General features: G+C 43.0%; 4 protein-coding genes and 1 non-coding gene across 5 annotated transcripts; all 5 read left to right on the forward strand.

Annotated features, from left to right (window-relative positions):
- The first annotated feature begins 87 nt into the window (after positions 1-87).
- dmc1 (DNA meiotic recombinase 1) lies at positions 88-4,994 on the forward strand. Its single transcript, XM_068305593.1, has 13 exons — positions 88-385; positions 741-785; positions 972-1,118; positions 1,256-1,338; positions 1,563-1,615; positions 1,726-1,767; positions 1,870-1,942; positions 2,170-2,261; positions 2,355-2,428; positions 2,684-2,798; positions 2,916-2,976; positions 4,435-4,551; positions 4,839-4,994. Exons 1-13 carry the CDS (start codon positions 329-331, stop codon positions 4,906-4,908), a joined length of 1,029 nt encoding a protein of 342 aa, XP_068161694.1. The 5' UTR covers positions 88-328; the 3' UTR covers positions 4,909-4,994.
- A 268-nt stretch (positions 4,995-5,262) lies between these two features.
- Positions 5,263-13,429, forward strand: gspt1 (G1 to S phase transition 1). Its single transcript, XM_068305129.1, has 14 exons — positions 5,263-5,651; positions 5,912-5,956; positions 8,715-8,978; positions 9,059-9,092; positions 9,838-9,915; positions 10,009-10,189; positions 10,300-10,454; positions 10,617-10,757; positions 11,200-11,293; positions 11,608-11,688; positions 11,877-12,050; positions 12,248-12,337; positions 12,429-12,597; positions 12,720-13,429. Exons 1-14 carry the CDS (start codon positions 5,456-5,458, stop codon positions 12,770-12,772), a joined length of 1,755 nt encoding a protein of 584 aa, XP_068161230.1. The 5' UTR covers positions 5,263-5,455; the 3' UTR covers positions 12,773-13,429.
- Positions 13,430-13,883: 454 nt separating this feature from the next.
- On the forward strand, positions 13,884-17,214 carry rsl1d1 (ribosomal L1 domain containing 1). Its single transcript, XM_068305440.1, has 9 exons — positions 13,884-13,991; positions 14,238-14,377; positions 14,458-14,596; positions 14,744-14,892; positions 15,416-15,517; positions 15,874-15,967; positions 16,510-16,626; positions 16,707-16,856; positions 16,969-17,214. Exons 1-9 carry the CDS (start codon positions 13,899-13,901, stop codon positions 17,101-17,103), a joined length of 1,119 nt encoding a protein of 372 aa, XP_068161541.1. The 5' UTR covers positions 13,884-13,898; the 3' UTR covers positions 17,104-17,214.
- On the forward strand, positions 15,653-15,785 carry LOC137588964 (small nucleolar RNA SNORA55). The gene has a single exon (XR_011034114.1). It is a non-coding gene; the product is annotated as a small nucleolar RNA SNORA55 (small nucleolar RNA).
- Positions 17,215-18,253: 1,039 nt separating the features above from the next.
- Positions 18,254-19,409, forward strand: LOC137588384 (transmembrane protein 238-like). Its single transcript, XM_068305441.1, has one exon. It carries the CDS (start codon positions 18,322-18,324, stop codon positions 18,832-18,834), a length of 513 nt encoding a protein of 170 aa, XP_068161542.1. The 5' UTR covers positions 18,254-18,321; the 3' UTR covers positions 18,835-19,409.
- The last annotated feature ends 5,387 nt before the right edge of the window (positions 19,410-24,796 follow it).

Here is a 24,796-nt window from a genome sequence, read left to right on the forward strand (position 1 = left end):
AATGATAAATTCCGACGGCATTTAAACGACACATCAGCATTTGGCGCGCGCCAGAGTTGCGGAGCGCGTAGATTTGTGAAGTATGGCTGTGTAACAGTACGCTGAGTCTCTCTTTCTTCTTTTGCGATACTGATAGTCTCCTTTCATAGTTATAGTTCGCAGTTTAACGTAATTCGAAGAGGAAACGTTTTATTGTCGATACATTCGTTTTATGCGTGTAGTTAATTGTAGTTGAGCGTGGCTAGCTAAACGTCATCGCCATAGAAGGTTAGCTAACTGGTTCGTCTTGGCTAAAGACTCTTTAGCTGACTGACAGCACATTAAAAACATGAAGGCTCAAGAGGATCAAGTTGTTGAAGATGATTCCGGCTTTCACGATGAAGAGGTGGGATGTAATAGTTAATCCTTTATAACTCTATTTTGTGAGTATGTGTTCTGCGCACTGGATTTATATGAAGAGAAATTTCCTCACAGCTACAAATGCATAATTATAACAATAGGTTTGTATTGAAACAAGTAAATGTAAGCATAATCTTACTTTTACTCATTTCATAATAAATTAACAAATTGTTGTTAGGCACAAAGTAGTGATGACATAGTTGTATTCAATCATGTTTCTATGCTTAGAATTGCTTTGGACATTATGCTGTGAATACACTCGGAGTGAAAAAAGTATTTGTGTCTTAAGTTTGCTGTTTATCGACTATCATGTGGAATTTGTTTTTCCCTGATCCAAACAGGAGTCGTTCTTCCAAGACATTGACCTTCTACAGAAACATGGGATTGTGAGTATAGCACAGTTCACATGTACTATCACTTGATGGTGGGATCGTCTTGTATCCTCAGAATGATGAGAACCACTTGAAAATATTTAGTCTGAAGTTTGGTTGATATTTAAATTAACTTTATCCCATCAGACCGGAAATCGGTTATCTATGTGAGCGTCTCTCTGTCTCGACCTGCAATCACAGAATATGGCAGACATAAAAAAAATGAAATTGGTGGGGATCTGCACTGTGAAAGGAATCCAGATGACAACTCGCAAGGCCTTGTGCAACATCAAGGGCCTTTCAGAGGCAAAAGTGGAAAAAATCAAGGAGGCTGCCGGGAAAATACTGGTAAAAAGAGATGTTTTACAGTGAATTGAATGTAGAACTTAACTCTTAATGGGCTTAAGAATGAATTACTTGAGAAACCAAATAAGCAAAAATGAGTCACATAAATTGAATGTACTTGACAATTTTCTACATTCCAGAATGTTGGTTTCCAGACTGCTTTTGAGTACAGCACAAAGAGGAAGCAGGTGTTCCACATCACCACTGGCAGCCAAGAGTTTGAGTTAAGATTTACCCAATATATCAGTTTTATGTACACTATAGGATGTATTTGCATATACGATATGCTTCACCTTGAATATATGGTGTATGTATAATTGTGAGAATTTATTTTTAATATTATGATATAGTTTATATGTACATATATGTATACTGTAGTAATACGGGGTCTATTACAGTAACTTTATATAACTTATATACACTGACGGATATATTTTGTCTCTGCAGTAAACTTTTGGGAGGAGGTGTGGAGAGTATGGCTATCACTGAGGCCTTTGGAGGTTAGATTTATGTTTAGAGATAAATAAACTGTGTTTGATTAAATTATTTGAATCTCACACATTTGAAGCACTGCTTCAAAACTTATTTCACTCATTATTGCCTTTTAAAGAGTTCCGCACAGGAAAAACCCAGCTGTCTCACACACTTTGTGGTGAGTAAGGAATTGTTTGAAGATAACTGGTCCAGTCTTGTTTAAGCAGTGATTTTAACATCATCATGACAGCATAAAACACTTTTGGTTGTTCTTGTCCAGTCACTGCTCAGCTGCCTGGTGAGGATGGCTACTCAGGTGGAAAAGTCATCTTCATTGACACAGAGAACACCTTGTATCCTCACAAAGATGTCAACAGCATACAGAAGTTGTCATGCATGTTGGATTGATGCTCAGGTTTTGTTTTTTGCTGTCCTGATGTCCTTCAATATGCCAATTATAAAAACTTCCCGATGAGGAATGTATCTGTAGTGGGTGTCATTGTGCGACCTAACATGATGTCTTTTCATGTGTGTATCAGGACATTTTATTTTGTTTCATATCATCCTTGACTTGTTCCAGTCGTCCAGACAGACTGAGGGACATAGCCGACAGGTTTAATGTGGACCATGATGCCGTGCTGGACAACGTGCTCTACGCTCGGGCCTACACAAGTGCGACCAGATGTTACCCAGATGTTCATGCATTTGCTGTGCGCATTGAATCTCTATCTTATGCGGTGACGATTTGTTTTGCTCGGCCCTCAGGCGAACATCAGATGGAGCTGTTGGACTTTGTTGCGGCCAAATTCCATGAGGAAGGAGGAGTCTTCAAACTGTTGGTGAATAAAACAATCAATTCTAAAAATATAAGTTCAAACTTTTCTATGTTTTCGCTCCCTTTCCATTTGTTTTCTGTCTCGTGTTCTCTATCCTCTCTGCATCTATTCAGTGACACAACTTCAGTGGGAGACTGAACATGCTTTTCATAGGGTTACTGCCTCAAGTGTGTTTTAAATATGTTTTAAACATATTAAAGAGCCTTTTCAGACTTTGTCAGCCTTTTGATGTCCTTCTTTGCTGCTTCCTATTGTCAGATCATTGATTCCATCATGGCCCTGTTCAGAGTGGACTTTTCTGGCCGTGGTGAGCTGGCTGAGCGGCAGCAGAAACTGGCCCAGATGCTCTCCAGGCTGCAGAAGATCTCTGAAGGTCTGAACCAGTTCTGTGAAAACCACAAACTTATATTTCACTTATATTTCACATCTTACTTAAAATACTATTCTAATATGCTGCATATCCTCAATATTTATTTATGCTTCTTCTCAGAGTACAACGTAGCAGTCTTTGTCACCAACCAGATGACAGCTGATCCGGGTGCAGGAATGACGTAAGCAAACTCCTACATTAATCCTGTTTTTTTCTATACAGTGGTACCTCTACTTACGAATGTCTATACATACGAAATTTTCTACTTACGAAATGCCTCAACAGGAAAATATCGCGTCTAGTTACAAAAGGCAAAAATACAGTATGGGCTGCTACTCGCAGCTCCCAAAGGTTCCTGAATGCAACATTCTTATAGCTGCTCTGCCATTGGCTATTACCTAGCATCTTCCTGGCATCCCATTGGCTAAGAGGGACCTCTGTGTGTAGCAAGATAATAATAATAATAATAATCCACCTTTATTCGTCCACACAATGGGGAAATTATGTTTTCCATTCCAGTTTTTTTTTTGTACATGCATATTTATATATATATATATATGTGTGTGTGTTAGTCAGCATACACACACAAACATTGTATACAGGCCCCTGACACACAACACACACCAGGGGCCTGTAGGGATGCAGTTAATGACAACGAGTACAGGGACGGTGGAGGGACGGGTCGCAACTTCAACTTGGAGTGCGCCCCAATGAGCAGCTAGTGGGGGGGCCTTGCTCAAGGGCGCCTTGGCAGTGGCTGGGAGGTGAGCTGACACCTCCCACTGTCAGCTCACACTCCGAAGATGTCTGGCTGGAGCGGGAATCGAACCGATGGCTGGGCGCTGTCTGGTTCCAAGACGTCCGCTCTACCGCTGAGCCACTGCCGCGTCCTCATGCAGCGTCCTCATCATTCGGCCCTTGAGCCATGAGGTGTTCTGATAGTTTTACGTAAATATATTAACTTTTTGAGTATTCGTTATGGACCCCAAGAAAGTGACGGAGAAAAGAGGAAAAGAAAAGACGAAGAAAAGAGTTTTTTTGTCCGTACAAACAAAGCAAGAGATAATAGAAAAGCATGAAAAATGAATGTGTTTGGTTGATCTCACCAAAGAATATGGCTGTAATGCATCTACAATCACCGCGTTATTAAAACAAAAGGAAGTTTAAGGAGTTTAAGGTATCGCGTGGATTGTTGGAGAAATTCAAAAGGAGGACTGGAATTCACTGTTGTTCGGCATCATGAGGTCAGAGCGCATGAACCAAAGAGGGCAAAAAACAATGAGGACAGCAGTTAAAAGGGAAATGACCGTCATTTTTTCCTTTATTCTTTGTTTTTACATGATGCACAACTCTCATTTATTGTGTAATAATATAATTGTAACATGTATTTGTTACATGTTTTAATGCATTTTTATGCTTTATAAAACATTTATGTATTAATTTTGGGGGGCTTGGAACGGATTAGGGCATTTGCATGGAAAACGCGTCTCTACTTATGAAATTTTCTACTTACGAAATTTTTTCCAGAACCAATTAATTTAGTAAGTAGAGGTACCACTGTATTTTATTGACCTTTTTCATTTTTGCCACGTTTTTTGAGACTGTGTGTGATAGATTACTTCATTTACCACTTGCTTAGGTTTCAAGCAGATCCGAAGAAGCCCATTGGTGGGCATATCCTGGCCCATGCCTCCACCACACGCATCAGCTTGAGGAAGGGGCGTGGAGAGATGAGGATTGCCAAGATATTTGATAGGTAGGGTTTAATCTACAATGTTCATATGGCAGACTGTTTCAGTGTGGTTCATAATGCATGAAAAAAGAACATAAAGAAAATGATTGCCTGGTACCAGAAGGTCAGATGAGATCAGCGTCAGCTAAGCAAACTAATGTGTGATTTTCCACACTCAGACAGGTGTTGTTATCTACAATCTTTACTCCCTCATGGAACCAAACTCCTTGGACCAGAGTTCAACTTTAATGTGAACACATGACTCACACTTGCTGTACTGTTTTTTTTGTTTGTCTTTTGATTTCTTCTAGTCCTGATATGCCTGAGAACGAGGCCACATTTGCGATCTCTGGTGGAGGAGTTACTGATGCCAAAGAGTGAAGAGTAAAAAAGGAAGACATGTTAGTACAGTTCCCGCAACTAGTCCATTTAAATGTTCACCGGTCCATGCATTCTCTTCATAGATTACCAAGTATTTATTTATCTATTTATTTAGGAAACTACATGTTATATATTTATAAAAGGTAAGGTATTTTCTTGTGCATGATGTTTGATTAAACAAGAGAAACAGCAGATTTGTTGTTCTTTCTCGTGGGTAAATGAAGAGTAATTTAAAACGAACGGAACCGTGGGTGCCCGCTGCTGCCCCCTAGTGGTGGAAGCAGCCCAGGTGTTCGCTACTGCCCCCTAGCGGCGGAAGCAGCCCAGGTGTTCGCTACTGCCCCCTAGCGGCGGAAGCAGCGCGAGCAGCGGCGGAACACCTCGTCTATGGATCCATATGCGGGGCTTCACAAAGCAATGGGAAGTTCACCGAACGTGGCGCTAAGAGCCTAAAACACACCAGCAACTCAGCGCGTTTTTATTGAACCGTAACCGCCAGCCAGCTCTCGAGGCAGCGGAGAGATTGTCAACTCTGGACCGAGCAGCGATGGACCAGAGAGATTCAGCCCCGGATTCATGGGAGCTGGAGGACGATGCCGAGGCCCCGACCGCAGCGGCCGGGCTCCCCGCCGCCTTCGCTGCCCTCAACGTGAACGCCAAGCCTTTTGTCCCCAACGTCAACGCCCCGGTGTTCGTGCCCAGCTTCCTGCAGACGAGCCCGGTTGACGTGCCGGCTTCAGACGGTAGGCGAGCGGCGCGCCGCCGGCTCAAAGTTAGCTTAACTCGCTAGCATGCGTGCTAAACCAGCTAAGTTAGCTTGTGGCTGCAGCAGCAGTGAGTTATCCTGTGTCCACCGCTGATCAACAAGTTGGCTCCAGAGTGTTCGTGTGTTCTACCGGTACCATCATTTATTCAGACCCGCTGACAGCCGCGTAGAACCGGAACACCGCTGGCTAATAAATATGAATGGAGGTTTGACACGTTTTTACTTCTGTCCTCAAAGGTTCCGCTGATCCGGTTTCAAGCATGGAGGTGACAGAAGCAGTCGGTACGCGCGCGCACACACACACACACACACACACACACAGGTGTGCAGGTGGTCTTGAAACATCAAACCGAACCTCATGCTTGATGCTCGGTTCTGGATTCCTGCCTGCAGGCTGACTTTCTGACCTATATTTAGGTTGTATTCCTGTGCTGGAGTCTGAGATGATTCTTCCTCACTCATCATGTCCTTAAATAAACCACTCATTGGCTCACGATGTGGTATTTCTCAAGAGCTGCATGTCCAAGACCCTGTTCTGATTTGATGAGAGCAATTTGAGTGAACATAATTACTACAAACAAACCCTGTCATATATGGATTAACAGAGCTCTGCATCAGCAGCAGAGTCTAGGAGGCGATCAGATGTGGTGGGTTTACATACAGTACTGCAAAATTATTCACACCCCCTCCTGTATGTTAGGGTTATGATCAAAAATGTCTTGAGGAAGCTGAAGCTTAGAGAGTGTTGTCGGAAAATAATAGAGACAAATGCTTTTATTTATGTTGAAGTAAATTTTGGATGAAATAATGGGAATAAGCTTGTTCAACAAACGTTCAAAACAAATCCTGGATGATACCAGAAGCCTCACAGGAACCTGACTGGACTCTTAGAAAATCAGTGTTGGGATTTCTAGAATGTGTCTGCAGCAGGTAAACCCAGAACTGGAAGCTTCTGCCCATCAGGAATGGGCTAAGATTCCACAGGGAATTCCTCCGGAAGCTGGAGTGTCGGTGTGATGACTATTTGCAGCAGCCGAATGGTCTCCGTTAACTACTAGAGATCCTGAGACTGCAGGAATCAGTAAAATAAATATTTTGCTCTTAAAGGTGGGAATAACATTTGTATTGCAGTGTTTTTACACTGAGATATTAATGATCATGTTGGTTGGGGTTATTGCAAACAACTGTTAAATGGAAAGCTCATAAACAGCGGAGACTGAGTAACTTTGCTCCCAGCTGGAGGAGAAGCTGGCAGGAGAACCTCAGAGTCCATATTTACTGGAGATTTTTGTCTTCACATGTATCTCGTCAAGATGCTCTGAACATGTATAATATATATGTTATTATAAAAATGCTTGGCATCACCACTATTGAGACGGTTTGATGTGGCTGATGTCCACAGTGGGTAGTGGTTAGCGGTTTCGCCACACAGCAAGACAGTTCCATGTTTGAGTCCTACCTCCAAAACATTGGCTGGTCTCAAATTGTCCATAGGTGTGAGTCTGCGGGTGTGTGTTTGTGTGTCTTTCATGTGGCTATGTGGTGCATCAGCCGGAGTGTACCCTGCCTCATGCCCCAAGTCCTCTGGGAAAGGCTCCAGCGACCCGCAACAGCGGAAGAAGCGGTTACTGAATATGAATGCATGAATAATAGTGTCGAGGAGTGAAGAGCTTCAGGGGTCTGTTTCACACAGCAGGTTTAACGAACCATGAGTTAAACCTGTGACTCTGGATTGACTTAACCTGAGCCTGTAAACCCAGGGTTTCTGGTTTCAGAAAGGCTGTCAGGGTTAGGTGGCGTAGGTACTGGAAACAGGACTTCAGCAGGCCTGCGGTGAAGCCCAGGTGAAGTTCTGTGGTGGGCCTGTTTCAGTGTAGGGATCAGCAGCCTTGGTTACCGTGGGTAACCCCTGTCCTCCAAATAAAAGCCATCAAACTCTCTGTGATGTATTGTGGATATATTAGAGTGGATTAAAGGATGGAGACACGTGAGTTATTGCAAATCTTTACACTACCGACCACGTTACTGTCTGATGTTCAGGTAGAACTCATCATAGGTCTGTGAGTCAGGAACCGACCCAGAACACTTTGCCTCCACATCAGAATCAGAAATGTTGTCTGCAGCTTCATATGATCTGGACAGGTGTTAGTTTATCCATGATGCAGTCCTTAACATGTTGAAACAGCTAATCTATACGTTTGTGCACATTTCCGCTGTGAATGGACTTCCTGTCGACATCATCAGCTTCAATATGTGAACGGACCAGGAAACAAAACTGTGTGAGCTGCTGTGAAAAGGGGCGGAGTCAGGGGAAACCCTGGGTTTGTGGGATAAAACCTGCTCCCGACCAGCTTAGCTTCAGAGAGTCTGTTACTACGGCAACAAACCCAGAGGTTCAGTTTACCTCGCTTTGTGATCCCAGTGAGGGTTACTCGTCTGACTCTAGAATAAGTTCCCTCCCTTTGAGAAACCGGAAACCCTGGTTTTCCCTGATTAACAGGGTTTCCACTAAACCCGCTTCATGAAACGGACCCCAGGAGACGCCGGCAGCGACGCGTCGCGGGCCGATTAAAGCGACGAGGCTGACAGGAACGTGAGGAGTGTTCTGCACAGGATTGCTGGGCTGCGTAATTTCATAGTTACGGAAACGGCAGCTTATTTGTTTGTTGCTATGGAAGATGATTCCACTGCAGACCTCCTGTTACTGCTGAGCACAACATTTTGTGTTCTGACTGAAGAACGGCAGACCACACACACACACGTTTTCTCTGATTAACTTAATGAGTGTTTCTGTTTTTATCCCTGTTTCATTTACAGTTTGAATGCTGTCAGTAACCCCAGTAGTGGTGCATTTATAAATCATTACTTTGTCGTTATATTGTTATTATTGTCAAAAATCAAGATGAAGGTTTTGTAGAATAAATGGCAGAACTAGACCAGCGTAATCCAAAATAATTATGGATAGTGTCTCAAAGAAAGGTTGTGAAGTCTTTTGAGGTAGAGGAGACCTGGAAATCTTTTTTTGTTTCTCTGGTTCCAGCTCCGGTGGAGAACGGAAGCACCGAGGCAGACATGACCACAGAAGAAGAGACGTGGGAGCAGAAAGAGGAGCCGGGGGGAGGTGGAGGAGGTGGAGGACAGGAGGATCTGGGCCCAGAAGGAGCCTGTGAGGAGGGCACCATGAGGAAGGACGATGAGATGATGGAAGAGGAAGAGGAGGAGATGCCAACGCCCAAAGTGGCTCCGGCGCCACCGGATGCGCCCAAGAAGGAGCATGTGAACGTGGTCTTCATCGGTCACGTGGGTGCGTCTCATTTGCTTGTGTGGACGTTATGTAATGTCATGTGAGTTACTGTAATGTTTCTACCGTTTTCTGCCCCTCAGATGCCGGTAAATCGACTATCGGAGGACAGATTATGTGAGTAATCCGTCTGTTGGCTGATTTCTGTGCTGCTGGGTGACAAAATTAAAAATATTATGCTTACATAGGGCATAAAATCACGTATGTGTACAATCCTAGATCACCTGTACACGTTACTGTGTGCAGGAGCGGCTGCAGGTTTCCTCTTGCACAAAAGTATTTTTTAGTGTAGCTGCAGATTCACGACAGACGAGTCAACAGATGGGATCAGGCCGCTGAGGCCAAACGACACGTGCTTCTTCATCTCGTACAAACTTTTGTGGAAAGTGTTTATTTTTTGCTCAGTTAAAATCAAATTTTTAACAGATTTAACAAAAATATTAAAGAAAAAAACAACCTTTGTCTCTCCTGTCCAGAGTTGTAGAAATCGCTTCAATAGTTTTTGCCAAAGAAAGCCCGGTCCAACAGTTTGAAAGAGGGTAGAAAAAAAATTTGATCCACCAAAATGTTCTGTTTTCTTTCCGTGGTTTAATTTTATTTTATTTGTTAGGGATGATACAGAAAAAGTCAAAATTGTGATCCCTTGGCCGGCTGAGGATTGTCTTCTTAGAAATCTGAGAATGTAACTCAACCTGGTGGAGGGAGGATGTTGTCGGTTAACGTGGGGTCTTAATGTGGTCTTTATATTAATGTGGTTAGATTTACTGAAAACCTACTGAATGACACTCATTCATAAACTCCTTTGTGTTCCTGTAGGAACAACTTGTGTCAACTTGTCCCATGTTTGCGTTGTCTTTGCCAGGTACTTAACTGGAATGGTGGATAAACGAACCCTGGAGAAATATGAACGAGAAGCGAAAGAAAAAAACAGGGAGACTTGGTAAGAAACGTGGGACCGAGACTCACTAGCTTGTTTACCACATCTGTGCCGCAAAAAACTGAACACACCTAAAGGTGAAGGCGCTGTTTGCAGGTATCTGTCGTGGGCTCTAGACACGAACCAGGAGGAGAGAGACAAGGGGAAGACGGTGGAGGTGGGCAGAGCGTACTTTGAGACTGAGAAGAAACACTTCACTCTCCTGGACGCCCCCGGACACAAGAGCTTCGTCCCCAACATGATCGGCGGAGCGTCGCAAGCCGACCTGGCAGTCCTGGTGAGAACATACAGGCAGCAGTAGGGCTACCTATTCCCGAAGCTCACATGACCATAGAGGTATTTGTTTTATCAGTAAGACGCTTCACGACAGCGTTTGTCTCCCATCAGGTTATTTCGGCGAGGAAGGGTGAGTTTGAGACCGGCTTTGAGAAGGGGGGTCAGACCCGGGAGCACGCCATGCTGGCCAAAACCGCTGGAGTCAAACATCTGATTGTGTTGGTCAACAAAATGGATGATCCCACCGTCAGCTGGAGCCTGGAGAGGTGAGACGGGTCCGGGGTCTGTTCAGCCAGCAGCGCTGCATCCTCAAAATGTTCACACTTTGTGTCGTGTGTAGTTTAGATCCGACCCGATTGTCTGATTTTGTTCAATTCTGTTTTAAGGTGTCATAACTTTGATTTTATCTTCTCATTTCCTTCCTGCAGGTATGAGGAGTGCAAAGAGAAGCTGGTGCCGTTCCTCAAGAAGGTGGGATTCAACCCCAAGAAGGACATCCACTTCATGCCTTGTTCCGGACTCACAGGTGCCAACCTCAAGGACCCCGTGCCTGAATGCCCCTGGTACACGTAAGTCAGTTTCACTGCAGTCCACTGGTGGTGGGGGTGTCATCAGTCAGTGTTTTTATTTAAAGAAATGTTTGGATTGTAATTTCACAGAATTTTGTGTGTTATTGATTCAGGATTCCTCTAGTTTCTGCTCAATCAATGAACCCTATCATAATTATCACTTATTATTAGTGATAGTGATAATTCTATTAATTATCACTATCACTTTTTTTTTTAACTCATTCTTCCATATTGTGTTCCTGAACGGCTTCTTGAACAGGTTTCCATTGATCAAGTGCTTTATCTCTGTGCTGATCGATAATATAACCAGTCAATACCTCATGAATAATATTCACTCCATCTTCTGTGAATGTGTTTTCTGTCTGTGAGGTTTGGTGTCTGTTGATGCTCTGCTGTGATCTGAGTTGTACGGAAGCCCTCATGGACACTTTTCCTTCACCAGGGGTTTGCCATTTATCGCTCATCTCGACAGTTTGCCAAACTTCACCAGATCCAGCGACGGACCGGTCAGGCTACCGATAGTAGACAAGTACAAGGTGAGGAGGCGAGAGACGTCAGGGTGTGGTCTGTCCTGTCCTCAATGCCTCTGGAGGGGGGGGGCTTGGGGTGGCGTCTTGGAGGAATGATTTTGCAAATCCTAATTAAATCAGTACAAATTAAAGTTTGCATTGGCTGACAAGAAATGAATGTCATTGTAACATCTCCAACTGCCTTTTGTATTGTATGTGTGCAAAAACCCATAACCATTCTCCATACACCCAACATTATACCAGTACAACACATATTAGTTGTAAAACTCTTCTGTGCTGACGTTTTGTCCGAACGGGCGTCATTCCGGTCTTCTCACCAGGACATGGGCACAGTGATCCTGGGGAAGCTGGAGTCTGGATCCATCAGCAAAGCCCAGCAGCTGGTTATGATGCCAAACAGGGTGAGACGTCTGATCGACTCTTTCTCACAGTCAGTCTTCTACTAAACCGAACTCTGAGCCCTCGTTCTTGTATTGAACCCACTGCAGCCTGGACGGAAACTAGATCTTCTAAACTTTACTTTCTGGTCATATATTCTTTTAAAGCACAATCATAAAGTGTCACTGTGTGCTGATTGTGTGTCTGGCAGCACACCGTGGAGGTATTGAGCCTGCTGAGTGACGACGTGGAGACGGACGATGCAGCTCCTGGGGAGAACCTGAAGTTGAGGCTGAAGGGAATCGAGGAAGAAGAAATCCTCCCTGGCTTCATCCTCTGTAGTCCTGACAACCTCTGCCACTCGGGTCGGACCTTTGATGCACAGGTGGGGCCAGAGTCAGTCAAGATGAACTCTCATCCACCTAAACAAACTGCTCTTTTATCATCTGCGTGTTGCACACAACTGATAAATTGGAGTCATTTGGAGTTGAAACTTTTTGCATCCTTTATCATCAATGATGTTATTCCTTCTTTAAAAAATCTCTGACCTCTACCGGCTGCTCATCTGCTGCTTCATTTCAGATCGTTATTATTGAGCACAAATCAATCATTTGTCCTGGTTACAATGCAGTCCTTCACATCCACACCTGCATCGAAGAAGTGCAAATCACGGTAAGTCACTGTTCACCTATTCCCAGTTTGTTTTTTTAGCGTTCTCTTGCCACAATGGACTGTTCTTCTATTCTTTAAATCCCATCTGCAGGCCTTCATCTGTCTGTTGGACAAGAAGACGGGCGACAAAATCAAAACCCGACCGCGCTTTGTCAAGCAGGACCAGGTGTGTATCGCCAGGCTCAGAGCAGCGGGCGTCATCTGCTTAGAGACCTTCAAAGACTTCCCTCAGATGGGACGCTTCACACTGCGAGATGAAGGTGACGAACGAGTCTTCCTCTTAAGATCCTGTTGATAGTCTTCAAGAGCACCGATTATGTTCATGCTTGGCTTTGAGGTTTATTATTTTTTTGTCATTTCTCTCGTTGTGCTCGCTCCTCAGGCAAAACCATCGCCATCGGCAAAGTGCTGAAACTGGTTCCAGAGAAGGAGTAAACGCATCAGTGGCAGCAAGCATGGAGTTCTTTGTCCCATCAGCAGAGGAGAAACGCTGCTAGAGCCGACCCAAACAGCTGCTCTCTCTCCACACACAGCTACACAGCTGGAGAGGAAACCCTGGAGTGAGGGAGAATCCAATTGGCTCACATGAAGTAAACAAGACTGAATCAGTTTTTAAGATGAACAATATGAAGTGACAGAGCAGGTCCAGTGTCAGCTTTCTCATATTGAGAGCTCAGCTATGCCACTAATGTAGCTACACCCCCGCCCCCCCCCCTCTTCTGTGTTCCTGAGGCTGTCCCTGCTGTCGGTTGTTGCCACACCATTTGTTTTTAGAATGGAAATGGATGCAGTGTTACAGTATTGGAGCTGGGGAAGAACAGCAAAAAAACAAAAAATGAAAAAAATACAAAACAGACATATCCTTCAAAAAGTTAGTCTGTAAGTAAAAATTAAAAGTTAAAATCTCCCTTTTTATCACTGGGATTAAGAATCTGAGCTAAGAGGATGGCTGTTACATATTTTTTCAGTTTGATCTCTCTCCACATGATCCAGCTTCATCGGATCAAGTTCACCTACTACCCTGATGAACCTGGATAGACATACTCAAACAGCTGTGACATAATCTAAAATGAAAATAAATGATCAACATGAAACAGAGATGTTGTGGGCTCTTTTAATAACCATTCCTGTTTCAAATGAATAACTAAAAATAATCTAATGCATCAGTGCTGTCATGAAACATGGTGTTCTTTGTAATAGCAACAGATTCATAAACAAGTTGATTGTGGGAAAAGATGGAGCAAGAATCACGTGATAATAGTAACTATGTACAGATATAATCTTAGGAGTGACGAATGGAAATGAGTACAGTACTACATTATTTATACATTACATATATATTATTTATCTTTGGGATTATTAAAGTATTCATTTATTCATTCATAAATGACAAAGACGCTTAGATTGTTATAGATTGTGGTAAAACATAACCGATGTGTGCTCGGCGAGTGGATGATTTTGTGAGCCTACATACAGAACAAATCCGTACCATCATCCACCAGGGGCGCTAAAGCACGTAAAACGTTTGTCGACCTCTATTTATGGTCGAAGAAGAAAAAAAATGGGGGACCTGGCCGTACTGCGCATGCGCCACTTCCTCACACGCGTAGCAGGCAGCATGGCGGAACAGGGGCAAGCTTTGGACCGAGTACAGGTAAAAAAAAACCCAACTATTTCCTGAATACACGTTAATTTATTTATATATACAACTTCGACAAGACTTGTTTAAATGGTTATATGGAATAAAAAGCTTTAATTCGGTAACTATTAGCACATGCTCTTGTTTACATGCTAGCTAGTTTAGCACCGACTTCTGATGGGTTTGAAAGACAAAATAAGGACATTTGAGTTGCTGTTTGTATCCTGAATTACGTTATAACTCCAAGTTTGTTCATGCAAGGTGAAAAAAGCCGTCCAAGCTCTGCAGGCTTACATGAAAACCAAGTCCTCCAAGTCCTCGTTGTTCACTGACGACGACGAGCCGATCAGTGTTCTCTTCACCTTCTGGAAGATCCCCAAAGAGGGTCAGACCATTCGCATGTAAGTCAGGATCAGGACGATGTGTTGATACCACCAAGTCACTTTTCTATAGATGCTTGTTAACTTGAACTTCACTCCAGCCCCTTGCCCCATGGCCAGCGGACCGACACGGAGGAGGTTTGTCTCTTCACCAGAGATGAACCCAAGATGACATCTGAACAGACCCAGAGGTTTTACAAGAAGCTGCTGGAGGAGAAGGGAGTCAAAAACATCACTGAGGTGTGTACATGGTGTTCACCACTGACTATAAGGAGCTTACTCATCAAAGTTGGTGGTAAATACTCTTACAAAACTCTTACAAAGGATGTTTAGCATTCACAGAATCCCCTTAATTACAGCTAGAGTTTGTCCCTGTATCTGGAGCAGATAATTCCATACAAAGTCCTGAAGACGGAGTACAAACCATATGAAGCCAAACGGCGTCTGCTGGGGAACTTTTCCATGTTCATTTCTGATGACCGGATCCGTCGCCTTCTGCCTTCCCACCTGGGAAAACACTTCTACTTAAGGAAAAAGTAAGAGCTTTAAAAGTGCCACCAGTTGCTTGAGCATCAGTTATAGATTGTTTTTCTCCCAGTGATTTTGCTGAAGTGACAAATAGTTCTACTTCTAACGATGATGCAAACATCAGAAAGCTAAGATGTGATTTCAGAGCAAAATACTCAGCATGAACCTTTGTATCCTATTTTTTTTATCCACTCCCTGCTTCTCCTTGGGGTTTAAAAAGGCAATTGTTGCTGTTAAGGGGAAATGTGCATGGCATTTGATTTGAAAATGTAGGGTAAGATTAACTCATTTTCTACAGATTTAGTGCTTATATGTTAGTAAATATCGTGAACTATTATGTTAGCTCCCAAATCAAAACATGCTGCTAACGGATACCCCATTTTCCATCAGGACTAACACATTTTCTTTGATTTGAGTGATTTTATTCATAAAATGCAGCTTAAATGGTCTTTTATAGTGTTTATTTCTACTTTTGCTTCATCTGTTTTAATATTTAGATATTTTGAGCCCCCCTATTTGTTTTCTTACCAGGGAGCCCTTGACAGTAAACCTGCAGAGCAAACAGTTGGCCAGAGACATCCAGAGAATCATCCAAGGCACCAGCTTGAAGATCAACAACAAGGGCTCTTGCTGGTGATTCATTCTGCTTCTCTTTGTGCTCCTAAGAAAAACTAAAACTGTTTTTTTGTGACACTGACTTTTGAGATGCTTCAACACGAATGTGAAGAAAGTCTGTTGAGCTTATGATTGGTGTTTGTTGAATGAATCGCACCCCTCAGCAACCCAGTCAATTCTTTATAGTGTTTTGAAATGGGCAGCAGGTGGTGCTATAGAGAGTCAATGTAAATCCAGATGGACCTCCTCTTCATGTGGAGCCTGTCTCTACAACTTTGAAACACAATGTCAAATACATGTTCAAATAAAAAGCACTCATTCTGGTTCCGTTCATGCTGTTCTCAGTGCTGACTTGTGATTGGCCTCTATTGCAGCATGGCGCGTGTCGCTCATTCTGGCATGACTACAGATGAGGTGACAGAAAACATCGAGGCTGCCTTCCAAACCGTGGTGACCAAGATGCGTGTGGTAAGCGCATCGAGGGGTGCCTTTCTGGTTTGGTTCTTACTTACTGGGATTATTAGCTTTTCAGCATTTTCTTGATCAGTTTTCTGTGGTTTTGGTGGTTAGTGTTATTTATGACAAAAAATATAATGGAAAAAGTGAACGCTGAAGTTAAAAAAATACAAACTTGGGTTTCAGGGTGAAAAACAAAAGAAATCCTCTAGTTTCTGGTTCTGAAGTTACCTAGCAATCATAATCTCATGTTTAATTGGGTGGAGTCAGCGATCAGAGGTCTTGTGCCTAAAACTTTCCTCAAGTAACATTGCATTCTAATAAACATGCTGTTCATTTAGACAATATAACATAAGCATGAAATTGCAAAATGTAGCATTGAAGACTTGGTTGACTGCGATCTAACTCACAGCCTGACTCTCAGACTAAAATTGCAGCTCTCTTCATTGAATTACTCTAAACTAAAATACTTTGATAAACATAGTACAAATATATCAACTTAAAAATATATCAACCTAAAAAAAAACAAACTTCAAATGCATTGCTGTTAACAGAAAGGCCCAGTGATGAAGGTCGTCCACATCAAGGGTTTAAAGTCGGTAGCCTTGCCCATCTACACCTCAAACCTGAGTAGCTGCAGCGTTCTGGAGGCTGGGACTCCAAAGAAAAAGGTGAGAACAATTCTACAAGATCATTCTGCATCGGTGGTCGATTTGGAACCCTGTCGCATAACCAGGTCTTGTGTTTGCAGAAACCTTCAGGTAAAACACTGGAGAATAAGAAGAACACAACTACAGAAGACACAAAGCAAACCGATGTCGCTGTAGAGGCTGAAGAAGATGAAGAAGAAATCCCACAGTTGGTTCCCATAGAAACACCTGTCAAAAAGCCTAAAGTAGAGGTCAGTGCTGCTTACGGCTGCTACGTTAAAATACCTGAACTAATTTGAATATTCAAAAATCAGCTAACTGCTGTTTCTACTGCAGACATTCATTTTCTTCTTTTTTTTGTAGAAGCCATTAAAGAAGAAGAAGCAGTTGGAGAAAGCACCCAAACTTGCTGCCGTAACTATGGAAACAAAAAGGCAGAACAGACGGACCAAGAGGGCCGACCCTAAAGTGAAAAGAAAAGTGCCCAAAGTGAAATGAATCTCTTCAGGTCATGGACATTTTATACACAAACACATTGTAAACAGTCAATATATTCATCCTGGTTTTCCTCTTATTTGAAATAGATCATAAAGCTGTTATTTGAAATCATTTGCTTCTGTGTTTCTTCATTTAATACCAACTGCTGGCTTCAGTCACCTGATCTGTGCACTTCTTCTAGCTGCCAGGTATCAGGTAGCAGCCTATTGTAATGGAAATAATGCTCAGGCTGGGACGGCTGCTGCCTTCATCAATATCGCTTTATGGGTTCATATCTTCTACACTTGGGCTCTTGACCAGATCTACTTTATAATGACGGTGTCATGCGTGCTACACACTCTGATGAGTGAAGTTGATCTCTGATTTCACAGTTAAATGGATAATGTACTTGTTTACTTGCTTTGGAAGAAAAGGATCATCAAGTCTTCATTGGTGACGAAGTTGTCCACAGATGGGAATGACGGGTCATCGCCCCCGCTGCTGTGTGGGTGTGGTGGGCCATCTGGAATTACCATGTGCTCACGGGTGCATGGGGATGGGAGATGCATCCTGCAGACCCTCACATTGATCATACAGATGACATAACATTTCGGTGTTACTGTTAAAGGGTGCTTTGGATCTTCAAACGAAAGGTTTTTTTTATTTTCATGCTAAACAGTTATGGAAACGAGCGAAGACTTCTTCTTTGCAGGTGACTCTGGGAGTGTGTGTTCAGACCCTCCCAGTGACGACCCAGCGCCTCCATCCTGGGCCTACCTCCACAAACCCATCATCGTAATAGTGATGGGATCCCTGACGGCTGCTGCAGGAGGACTCCTCTTCCTGCTCCGGTCAGCCGGCGTGACCGAACCGTCTCGCTCTGTGTCCTCGGCCTGCTTGTCCGTAGGTTTGATGTTCATTGCAATAGGGCTGGTGTGGATCCCCATACTGAAAGAAAAGAAGAGGAGAAAATCCTACTTTCAAATGTGTTAAATAGAGGTAAAAAATGACAGAAATGGAGCAATGGAAGCGCCATGGATGTCAGGTGTGATGCAATGACTAATACAGTCACAGCCAGTGTGGCTGCTGTTAATAACCACCTGAGTACATTGTACTTTGACCAATGTAGCCGCAGTTTTGCAGCCCGTTTAGTGTGTTTCCTTACTCTTCACTGGAGGAGCTGCCAGCACCGGTTGATTTTTCTGGATCTGGGTCTTAAACAAAAGCAGGCTGGTTTGGATGATCTCTGCTGCCGCCATGTCAACATCCGGACCGGCAGAGCCAGTCATGGAGGGGAAGTTCGCCGGGGTCGGCCGCTGCAAGTGCTCCTTCTGGTTTGCAGTGGCTCATGATGTTCTTGGCGTTTTCATCATGATGGTAGGAGTGTTTGGAGGTCTGGTCATCCACGACTTGTTTATTTACGCGGGGGCCATAATCATCTTCCTCAGCTTGATCTGGTGGGTGTTCTGGTACACGGGGAACATCGACGTGCCGCCCGAGGAGCTGGAGGACGACGTAGGCCTGATCAAGCTGAGGAACCGCAGACTCAGCCGCATCGTGAGGCGCGTGTCTGACCGCCTCTCCAGCAGGATCAGGAGTTCCTTCAGGATGAATGAACGGTTCTTCAGAGAGGGCCCGACAGGAAACAACAGACCCTCAGGCACCGGGATAGAGGTGTCGCTTTCCACCGTTTGTGAAAACACCATGGCTTCTTATTATAAAGACGTACAGAGAGAGACGTTTTCAGTATGAACTAACTACTGTCTACACAACAGGAGACACTGAACTCAGATCTTAATGTTTTTTTTCTGGCTTTGTTAGTCTATTCTTTAAAATATGATATTGTGGTTCCTCTGTGAACATGCACAGGTAATGATTAGACAACACAGATAACAGTCACATCATCTTATCTGGCTGACAGATAAACTTTGCACACAACTATAACACAGTGTCACTCATGTTTTGGTTAAACAGCAGATAATCCTTTGAGTATTAGCAATCTGACAAGCAAAGAACAAGAATCAGTAAACAATAATAGACACATTAAAAGTCAGAGTTCTATTTTTATAAGTTGTCCTGTTAAGTCTCAGTATATGCTTGTGTATTTTTAAAGTATTCAAATATTTTACCACACTTTACTCTGAGTATTTGTGATCGTGCTTGAAGGTGCACATTTATCAGACTGAAATACTCCATCAGTCTGACAGAAATGTCGAAACGGAGCTTTTAGCATAGCATCTGAAAAAAATGAATACTATCAGCGTTGTCTCAGTCCCAGTGGTGATCGTTCACGTTATGTTTTATTTATTTTCTTAATTTATAATAAATCCCAGACATTTGATATTTAATTTTTTTCCTTTTATTTTGGGAAGCATAAGAAATGCAATGATGCATTTGATGAATGATGATGAAATGCAGAAATAAAACAATTTTGAAATTTTTACTTTTTTGCTGAAGTTATTCACTGAACCACGTGGAACTTTTACTTGCTATAATTGATGTCGGCTAACTCCTACCTAACAGCATAAAAAGTGATCTTAAACAGTGATCATTGCAGCTATGATGGCTGGTGATGATAACAATGTGTTTGGTATTGAGTGGTAGAAGTAAAGAAATGTGCCACATATCCGGGTTTAACCCAGTAATAACACCACTGCAGTCACTCAGCAGCTCTGTGACATAGTGGATTCATTTCGCTCTGTGCACATGACTGTCTCCATAATACAAAACACTGGCATACAGTATAGCAAATTTCCCAGTTCGGGATAAATAAAGTCTGTCTGTCTTTTTATCCATCAGCACCGATTGTTGACAGTGATTCAGGCACACTGCCATCACTGCATCTTTATAATCTCTACATCTCTTTTAGAAAGATGCTGGTGTCTGTTTTTATTCCACTGTGCATGTTAGTCTTCTGCTGTAACAACATCACTTAGTGACTACAGATGAACCAAAGTGCATCTCGTCTGAAAAAAGACATTTTCTGGTCGTGGCTCCTGATGACCGGTCTCGTATTTTGTAATAGAAGGGGATGTAACCTAAACAAAAAAAAAAAGAAAAAAATAGCAGAAATGGGGTTGTGATGTCAGTTCTTGTCAAATTTAAAAAAATAGATGCCAAACAAAAATTATTGTGATAACTTACATATAAACTATCTCAATCAGGGTGGGAGGGTAAAGGAGGCAGGTGGGGTCGAGAACACAGGGTCACTGAAAGGACAAAGTTATTAATCATTTTAACAGACAGAGGGGTTGTATTTCTCTCTTCTGCCTGATTAAAGTTCTTGCTGCTATAAGGCATGAATTATATGCATTATTTAGTTTTCAGGTATTCTTCACCACATTGAAGGGGAAAATTCACACGCACATCTGTCCACGGAGCACGATTTACAACCACAGTAACAACCCTCTTATCTTCTCACATTTGATCAGCACACTGTCGCAGAGGCTGAATGTTGTGGTGAGCAGCAGTGGAGAGAGATGCTGCTCAGATCCACCCATCAAAGGGTGAGTAACACGACACCCACCTGCAGGGGAAACTTCTGGGGTGGGTTGGTGATGGATAATAGAAGGACAATGCTTCACTGCACAATGTGTTTTTCATCGTCTCGAAGAAGCACATGTGATATTTGAAGCTTATTACCGTGTGTGTGGAGCTGTGGCTACACTTTATGAACATTTATCTATCAATCAGACCAAAACAGAACAATTCAAGAGAAATACTAGACCTGTACACAATATCAGACCTGACAGTAGCCACAAAGGAGCAATAAGAATAAGTGTCAGTCAAGGAGGGGTAGAGATGAGGGGGATGGTTGGGAAACAGTTGATGGATCAGCGTTCATTAATGTGTGTGTGTGTGTGTGTGTGTGTGTGTGTGTGTGTGTGTGTGTGTGTGTGTGTGTGTGTGTGTGTGTGTGTGTGTGTGCAGATGTTCAGCTCTTCAGGTGTCATACTGACTTTATCCTCCCCACTGACTGAGATTACTGTGAAGAGTAAAACATTTATGTTAAATTTAAATTTTCTCGTGTGTTTGCTAAAATATCTTGAGGACTCAACTGGAATTTAAATCTCAGGATGAAAGACTTATTACTAGTGGTGACAGTTGTTTTTAATTTAATGTCCCGACCAAATGTCAAAAAGTTTGGATTCCAGCTAAATATGTCAGCACAAAGGGGAAAAAAATATTAATTCACATTAATATGTTTTATTTCCACCAATGACTGTGTCTGTTCTTCCGACCTACAAAAATTAAATACTATCTAAATCTAGCAAAATGATCTCTAGTAACTACAGTAACTTAATTCGGATTAAGTGTGTACCCAGGCAGAGTTCTTAATACCAAACACTAACAAAACTGAAGTTATTATTATTAGTCTTAAACACCTTGGAGATGATTTTTCCAATTCAATACTGTAATTAACTTAGATCACATTGCTTTATCCTCCAGTAGTGATGTCAGGAACTTGGAAGTGATTTTTGGTCAGGATCTGTCCTTTGACTTTCATATTAAGTCTTTCATTCATGGCTAAAATAAGAAATTTCTTATCTTTTAAAGACGCAGAAAAAAATCATCAATGCCGTTTTTAGAACAGGAGGCAGAAGCTTTAGCTATCTGGCTCCTTTTAGTCTGGAACGATCTCCCGGCCTTGGTCTGGGGGGGCGGACACCCTTAGCTTTTTCAGGAGTAGACCAAAACCCTCCTCTTTGATAAAGCTTAAAATTAGAAATAACACAGATTCTACTAGATAAGCTGCTATAGGTCTAGACTGCTGAGAGTATTTTTCTCTGTCGCTCTCGTAAAAGGGAGTTACTTTAATTACTTTAGGAGCTTCTGATCTTTCTTTTCTTTGCTTTTCCTTGCTCAAACTGCATTGATACTTCACATGCTGGCAAGATACTGCCGCTGTCTTTGTGCTTCTGCTCGACAGCTGGGGAACGAGCATAGAAGACAGGAAATGCAAAGGCCTGAAAATCCCATTCCCATTTCAGCAGCTGGATCTAAACTTTAGACGGCAATCCTATCTGGCCTATCTGCAACTCTCTCTCTGTCTCTCGCTCTCTTTTCCTTGCCTGTCTCTATCACCATTGTATGTCCTTTTCCACCCAACCGGTGGAGAGTCTGGGTCCTGCCCAGATTTTCTTCCTCAATGAGGGAGTTTTTCCCCGCCGTTGTCTCATATGCTAGCTCTGGAGGGTCCTGTTGGGTTTCTCTGTCTGTTAAAGTGCTTTGAAATATCTGCTGATGTGATTAAGCGCTATAGAAATAAAGGTTGATTGACTGATTGATTGGTTGATTGATTATTTTCAGAAATTATCACTGTTTTGTGTTGTTCATGAGTTGCTTTATTATAATCCCTGTTGACATGGCAATACTGATTCCAGAAGAGCTTATTAATTTATTTGATGAGAAGGAACTAAGCAAACGACACACTGGTGGACCAGATGAGATGTTCACTCCCTACAAACCATTAGTTGACAGGAGCCTCCTGTAGTTGCTCAGTGTGGCCGCTAGGGGGCGTCCAAACGCCGGCCGGCGGCCAGTCGCTCCCCCGGTTGCCGTCCTGTCATCCAGCGGCGCCAGCAGCGGCAGCAGAGGCGTGGGTGGACCTGGAGCGACCGAACAGTCAGCCCGACACTCTGAGCCGGTGCAGAGGACGCTCAGAGTGGGAGCTGGAGGATTTCTGCGATGTTTACTGGAACACCGCCATCCTGAACATCTGGAACTCCACCCGACGGTGAAAGCGCTCCTACCTGTCCCCCGCACGATGCGTGGCGCCGTTAACTTCATGGAGTGACCGGCGGTAGTGTCGCTGTGCTGGGATACACTCTGAAGGTAAGCGGTGTGAACGCTGCTTCCACACCGGGCTTTGTGTCTTCATGCAGCGGCTCCGCACCCCGCTGAGCGCGCGGAGCGCCGAGCCGTCAGCATCCGTTCCAGGCGCGGGGTTTCGGGGTTTAACCGCCGCTGCAGCCCCCGGGGGTCAGGGTGGGGTCTGTGATCCATGTGCTACAGTGTCAGTTGTTGCATGAGGTGTTGTTGCGTGAGAGTTCGTCACATCTGGACTGGCTTCCGCTGGAAGGAAAGGCTTTACAGTACAAGTCAGTGCTGACGTGTGTGACACACACTCAGGGTCTCACTGGTGTGTGTGGAAGTGGGTGACATGATCGATTGCTTCATTATGGAAGATCAAATGGATTATCAGTATGGATCTAGTTTGGTGTGCACAAAAGAGAGAGATCCTCAGGTAATCACTACCTTGTACTAAAAAATTACAAAAACCAAACCCAACATCTGTAGTTTACACGACACCGTATGACCAGTACTCCGCAGTGCAATCTGGGAGAATTAATTTGTGATCACAACACTTTAAAAGGATGCATTGCTTTCAGGAATGTGCTGTAAACCAACCTGGGAACAGCAGAGCATCATGGGAAATTGAAAGGTAAGTGTGGGAACTAAAATTTGAAACTCAAACAGACACGCTGCAACCTGCACAGAGTTTACACACAGATGTCCACAGATGCATTGATAAAACAGCCCCCACCAGAGAGATGTCATCTCCGTTTGTCACCCACCAGTTACAGGTTACACAACTACAGTCACATCATTTCATTGCAACGCAATATAGGACAGATATTGTACAACAAAATGCAGTTCTCACTGCAAATATAGTGATTTATGCTGACTGAACAGGGACCAATATGTGCTGTAAATTTGAAAGGATAGACTTAAATGTTTAGTTATAGTTTTATACAGTAAGACTGTAAAATAAATGGTGTTTTAAATGAAGCTGCTGACAGTTAATCTCTGAAAATACACAGTGAGTGTTTTACAGTGTAAAAAAGTGATACCCAGAAACCCCATCAAGATAATGAAACGACTGACCTGTGCCTTCAGGGATTGTCTTGGCTTCCTGTGTGGAAAGATATTAGGAAGCAAACTTTTCAGACAGATGGCAAGAGAACATGGATGTGCATGGATCAACTAAGACACACACACACACACACACACACACACACACACACACACACACACACACACACACACACACACACACACACACACACACACACACCTGGAAGTGCTCGTCCAAGTTCTCACTGCTGGGCCAGATTAGTGGCCAGAGTTTGAACCCATGACCTGTAAATGATGATTTCACTCAGTGGAGTCCCCCAGGAGCCAAAGGGGGTCTCTAAAAAAAAAAAAAGCATTTGTAGGAATTCTATCTAAAATACAACTTTGACAGAAGCTGTAATGTCAGTGGTCATGAGTTTCATTCTCACTGTGAAAACAAATTCAGAGGACCCCAGGCTGAAATCTGTGGGTTTATTGTGTAATTTGTGTCATAACCAATTTATCGGTGTTTCATAACAAAAAACTGAATTGACTATTATTTCCTTATGGCTGTTGACTAGTTTTTAAATTTTTATAATTTATATGAGACATTTCTGCTTTAAAGTCATTATCAGGGAAGAATTGGTGGTGTTTGATTTGACACTGGGAGGAAAGTCATCCTTTGACTTTTTATTCAGTCAATATATGTTTAACCCTTAAATCTCCAGTTGTTTAATTTGATTGAGGAAGAGGATGGACGACTCGTGTAAAGCTGTTAGAATTTACTATTAGATTTTTCTAACTAGACAACAAACAGTACAAAACTGCCCAAATCATGTCAATTTCCTGAGTATGTTGTTGCCCCTAAACCCACAGT

The sequence above is a fragment of the Antennarius striatus genome, chromosome 21, assembly GCF_040054535.1.
Source record: "Antennarius striatus isolate MH-2024 chromosome 21, ASM4005453v1, whole genome shotgun sequence".
NCBI lineage: Eukaryota > Metazoa > Chordata > Actinopteri > Lophiiformes > Antennariidae > Antennarius > Antennarius striatus.

Bases quoted from the DNA above. Each gene is read 5' to 3' on its own strand.
- dmc1 (XM_068305593.1), top strand. From the start codon at position 329: ATGAAGGCTCAAGAGGATCAAGTTGTTGAAGATGATTCCGGCTTTCAC. The intron at 1,616-1,725 runs GTTAGATTTATG...TGCCTTTTAAAG, and splicing joins TATCACTGAGGCCTTTGGAG to AGTTCCGCACAGGAAAAACC. The intron at 1,768-1,869 runs GTGAGTAAGGAA...GTTCTTGTCCAG, and splicing joins GCTGTCTCACACACTTTGTG to TCACTGCTCAGCTGCCTGGT.
- gspt1 (XM_068305129.1), top strand. From the start codon at position 5,456: ATGGACCAGAGAGATTCAGCCCCGGATTCATGGGAGCTGGAGGACGAT. The intron at 9,093-9,837 runs GTGAGTAATCCG...TGTCTTTGCCAG, and splicing joins ACTATCGGAGGACAGATTAT to GTACTTAACTGGAATGGTGG. The intron at 9,916-10,008 runs GTAAGAAACGTG...CGCTGTTTGCAG, and splicing joins GAAAAAAACAGGGAGACTTG to GTATCTGTCGTGGGCTCTAG.
- rsl1d1 (XM_068305440.1), top strand. From the start codon at position 13,899: ATGGGGGACCTGGCCGTACTGCGCATGCGCCACTTCCTCACACGCGTA. The intron at 13,992-14,237 runs GTAAAAAAAAAC...TGTTCATGCAAG, and splicing joins AAGCTTTGGACCGAGTACAG to GTGAAAAAAGCCGTCCAAGC. The intron at 16,857-16,968 runs GTCAGTGCTGCT...TTTTTTTTGTAG, and splicing joins TCAAAAAGCCTAAAGTAGAG to AAGCCATTAAAGAAGAAGAA.
- LOC137588384 (XM_068305441.1), top strand. From the start codon at position 18,322: ATGATCTCTGCTGCCGCCATGTCAACATCCGGACCGGCAGAGCCAGTC.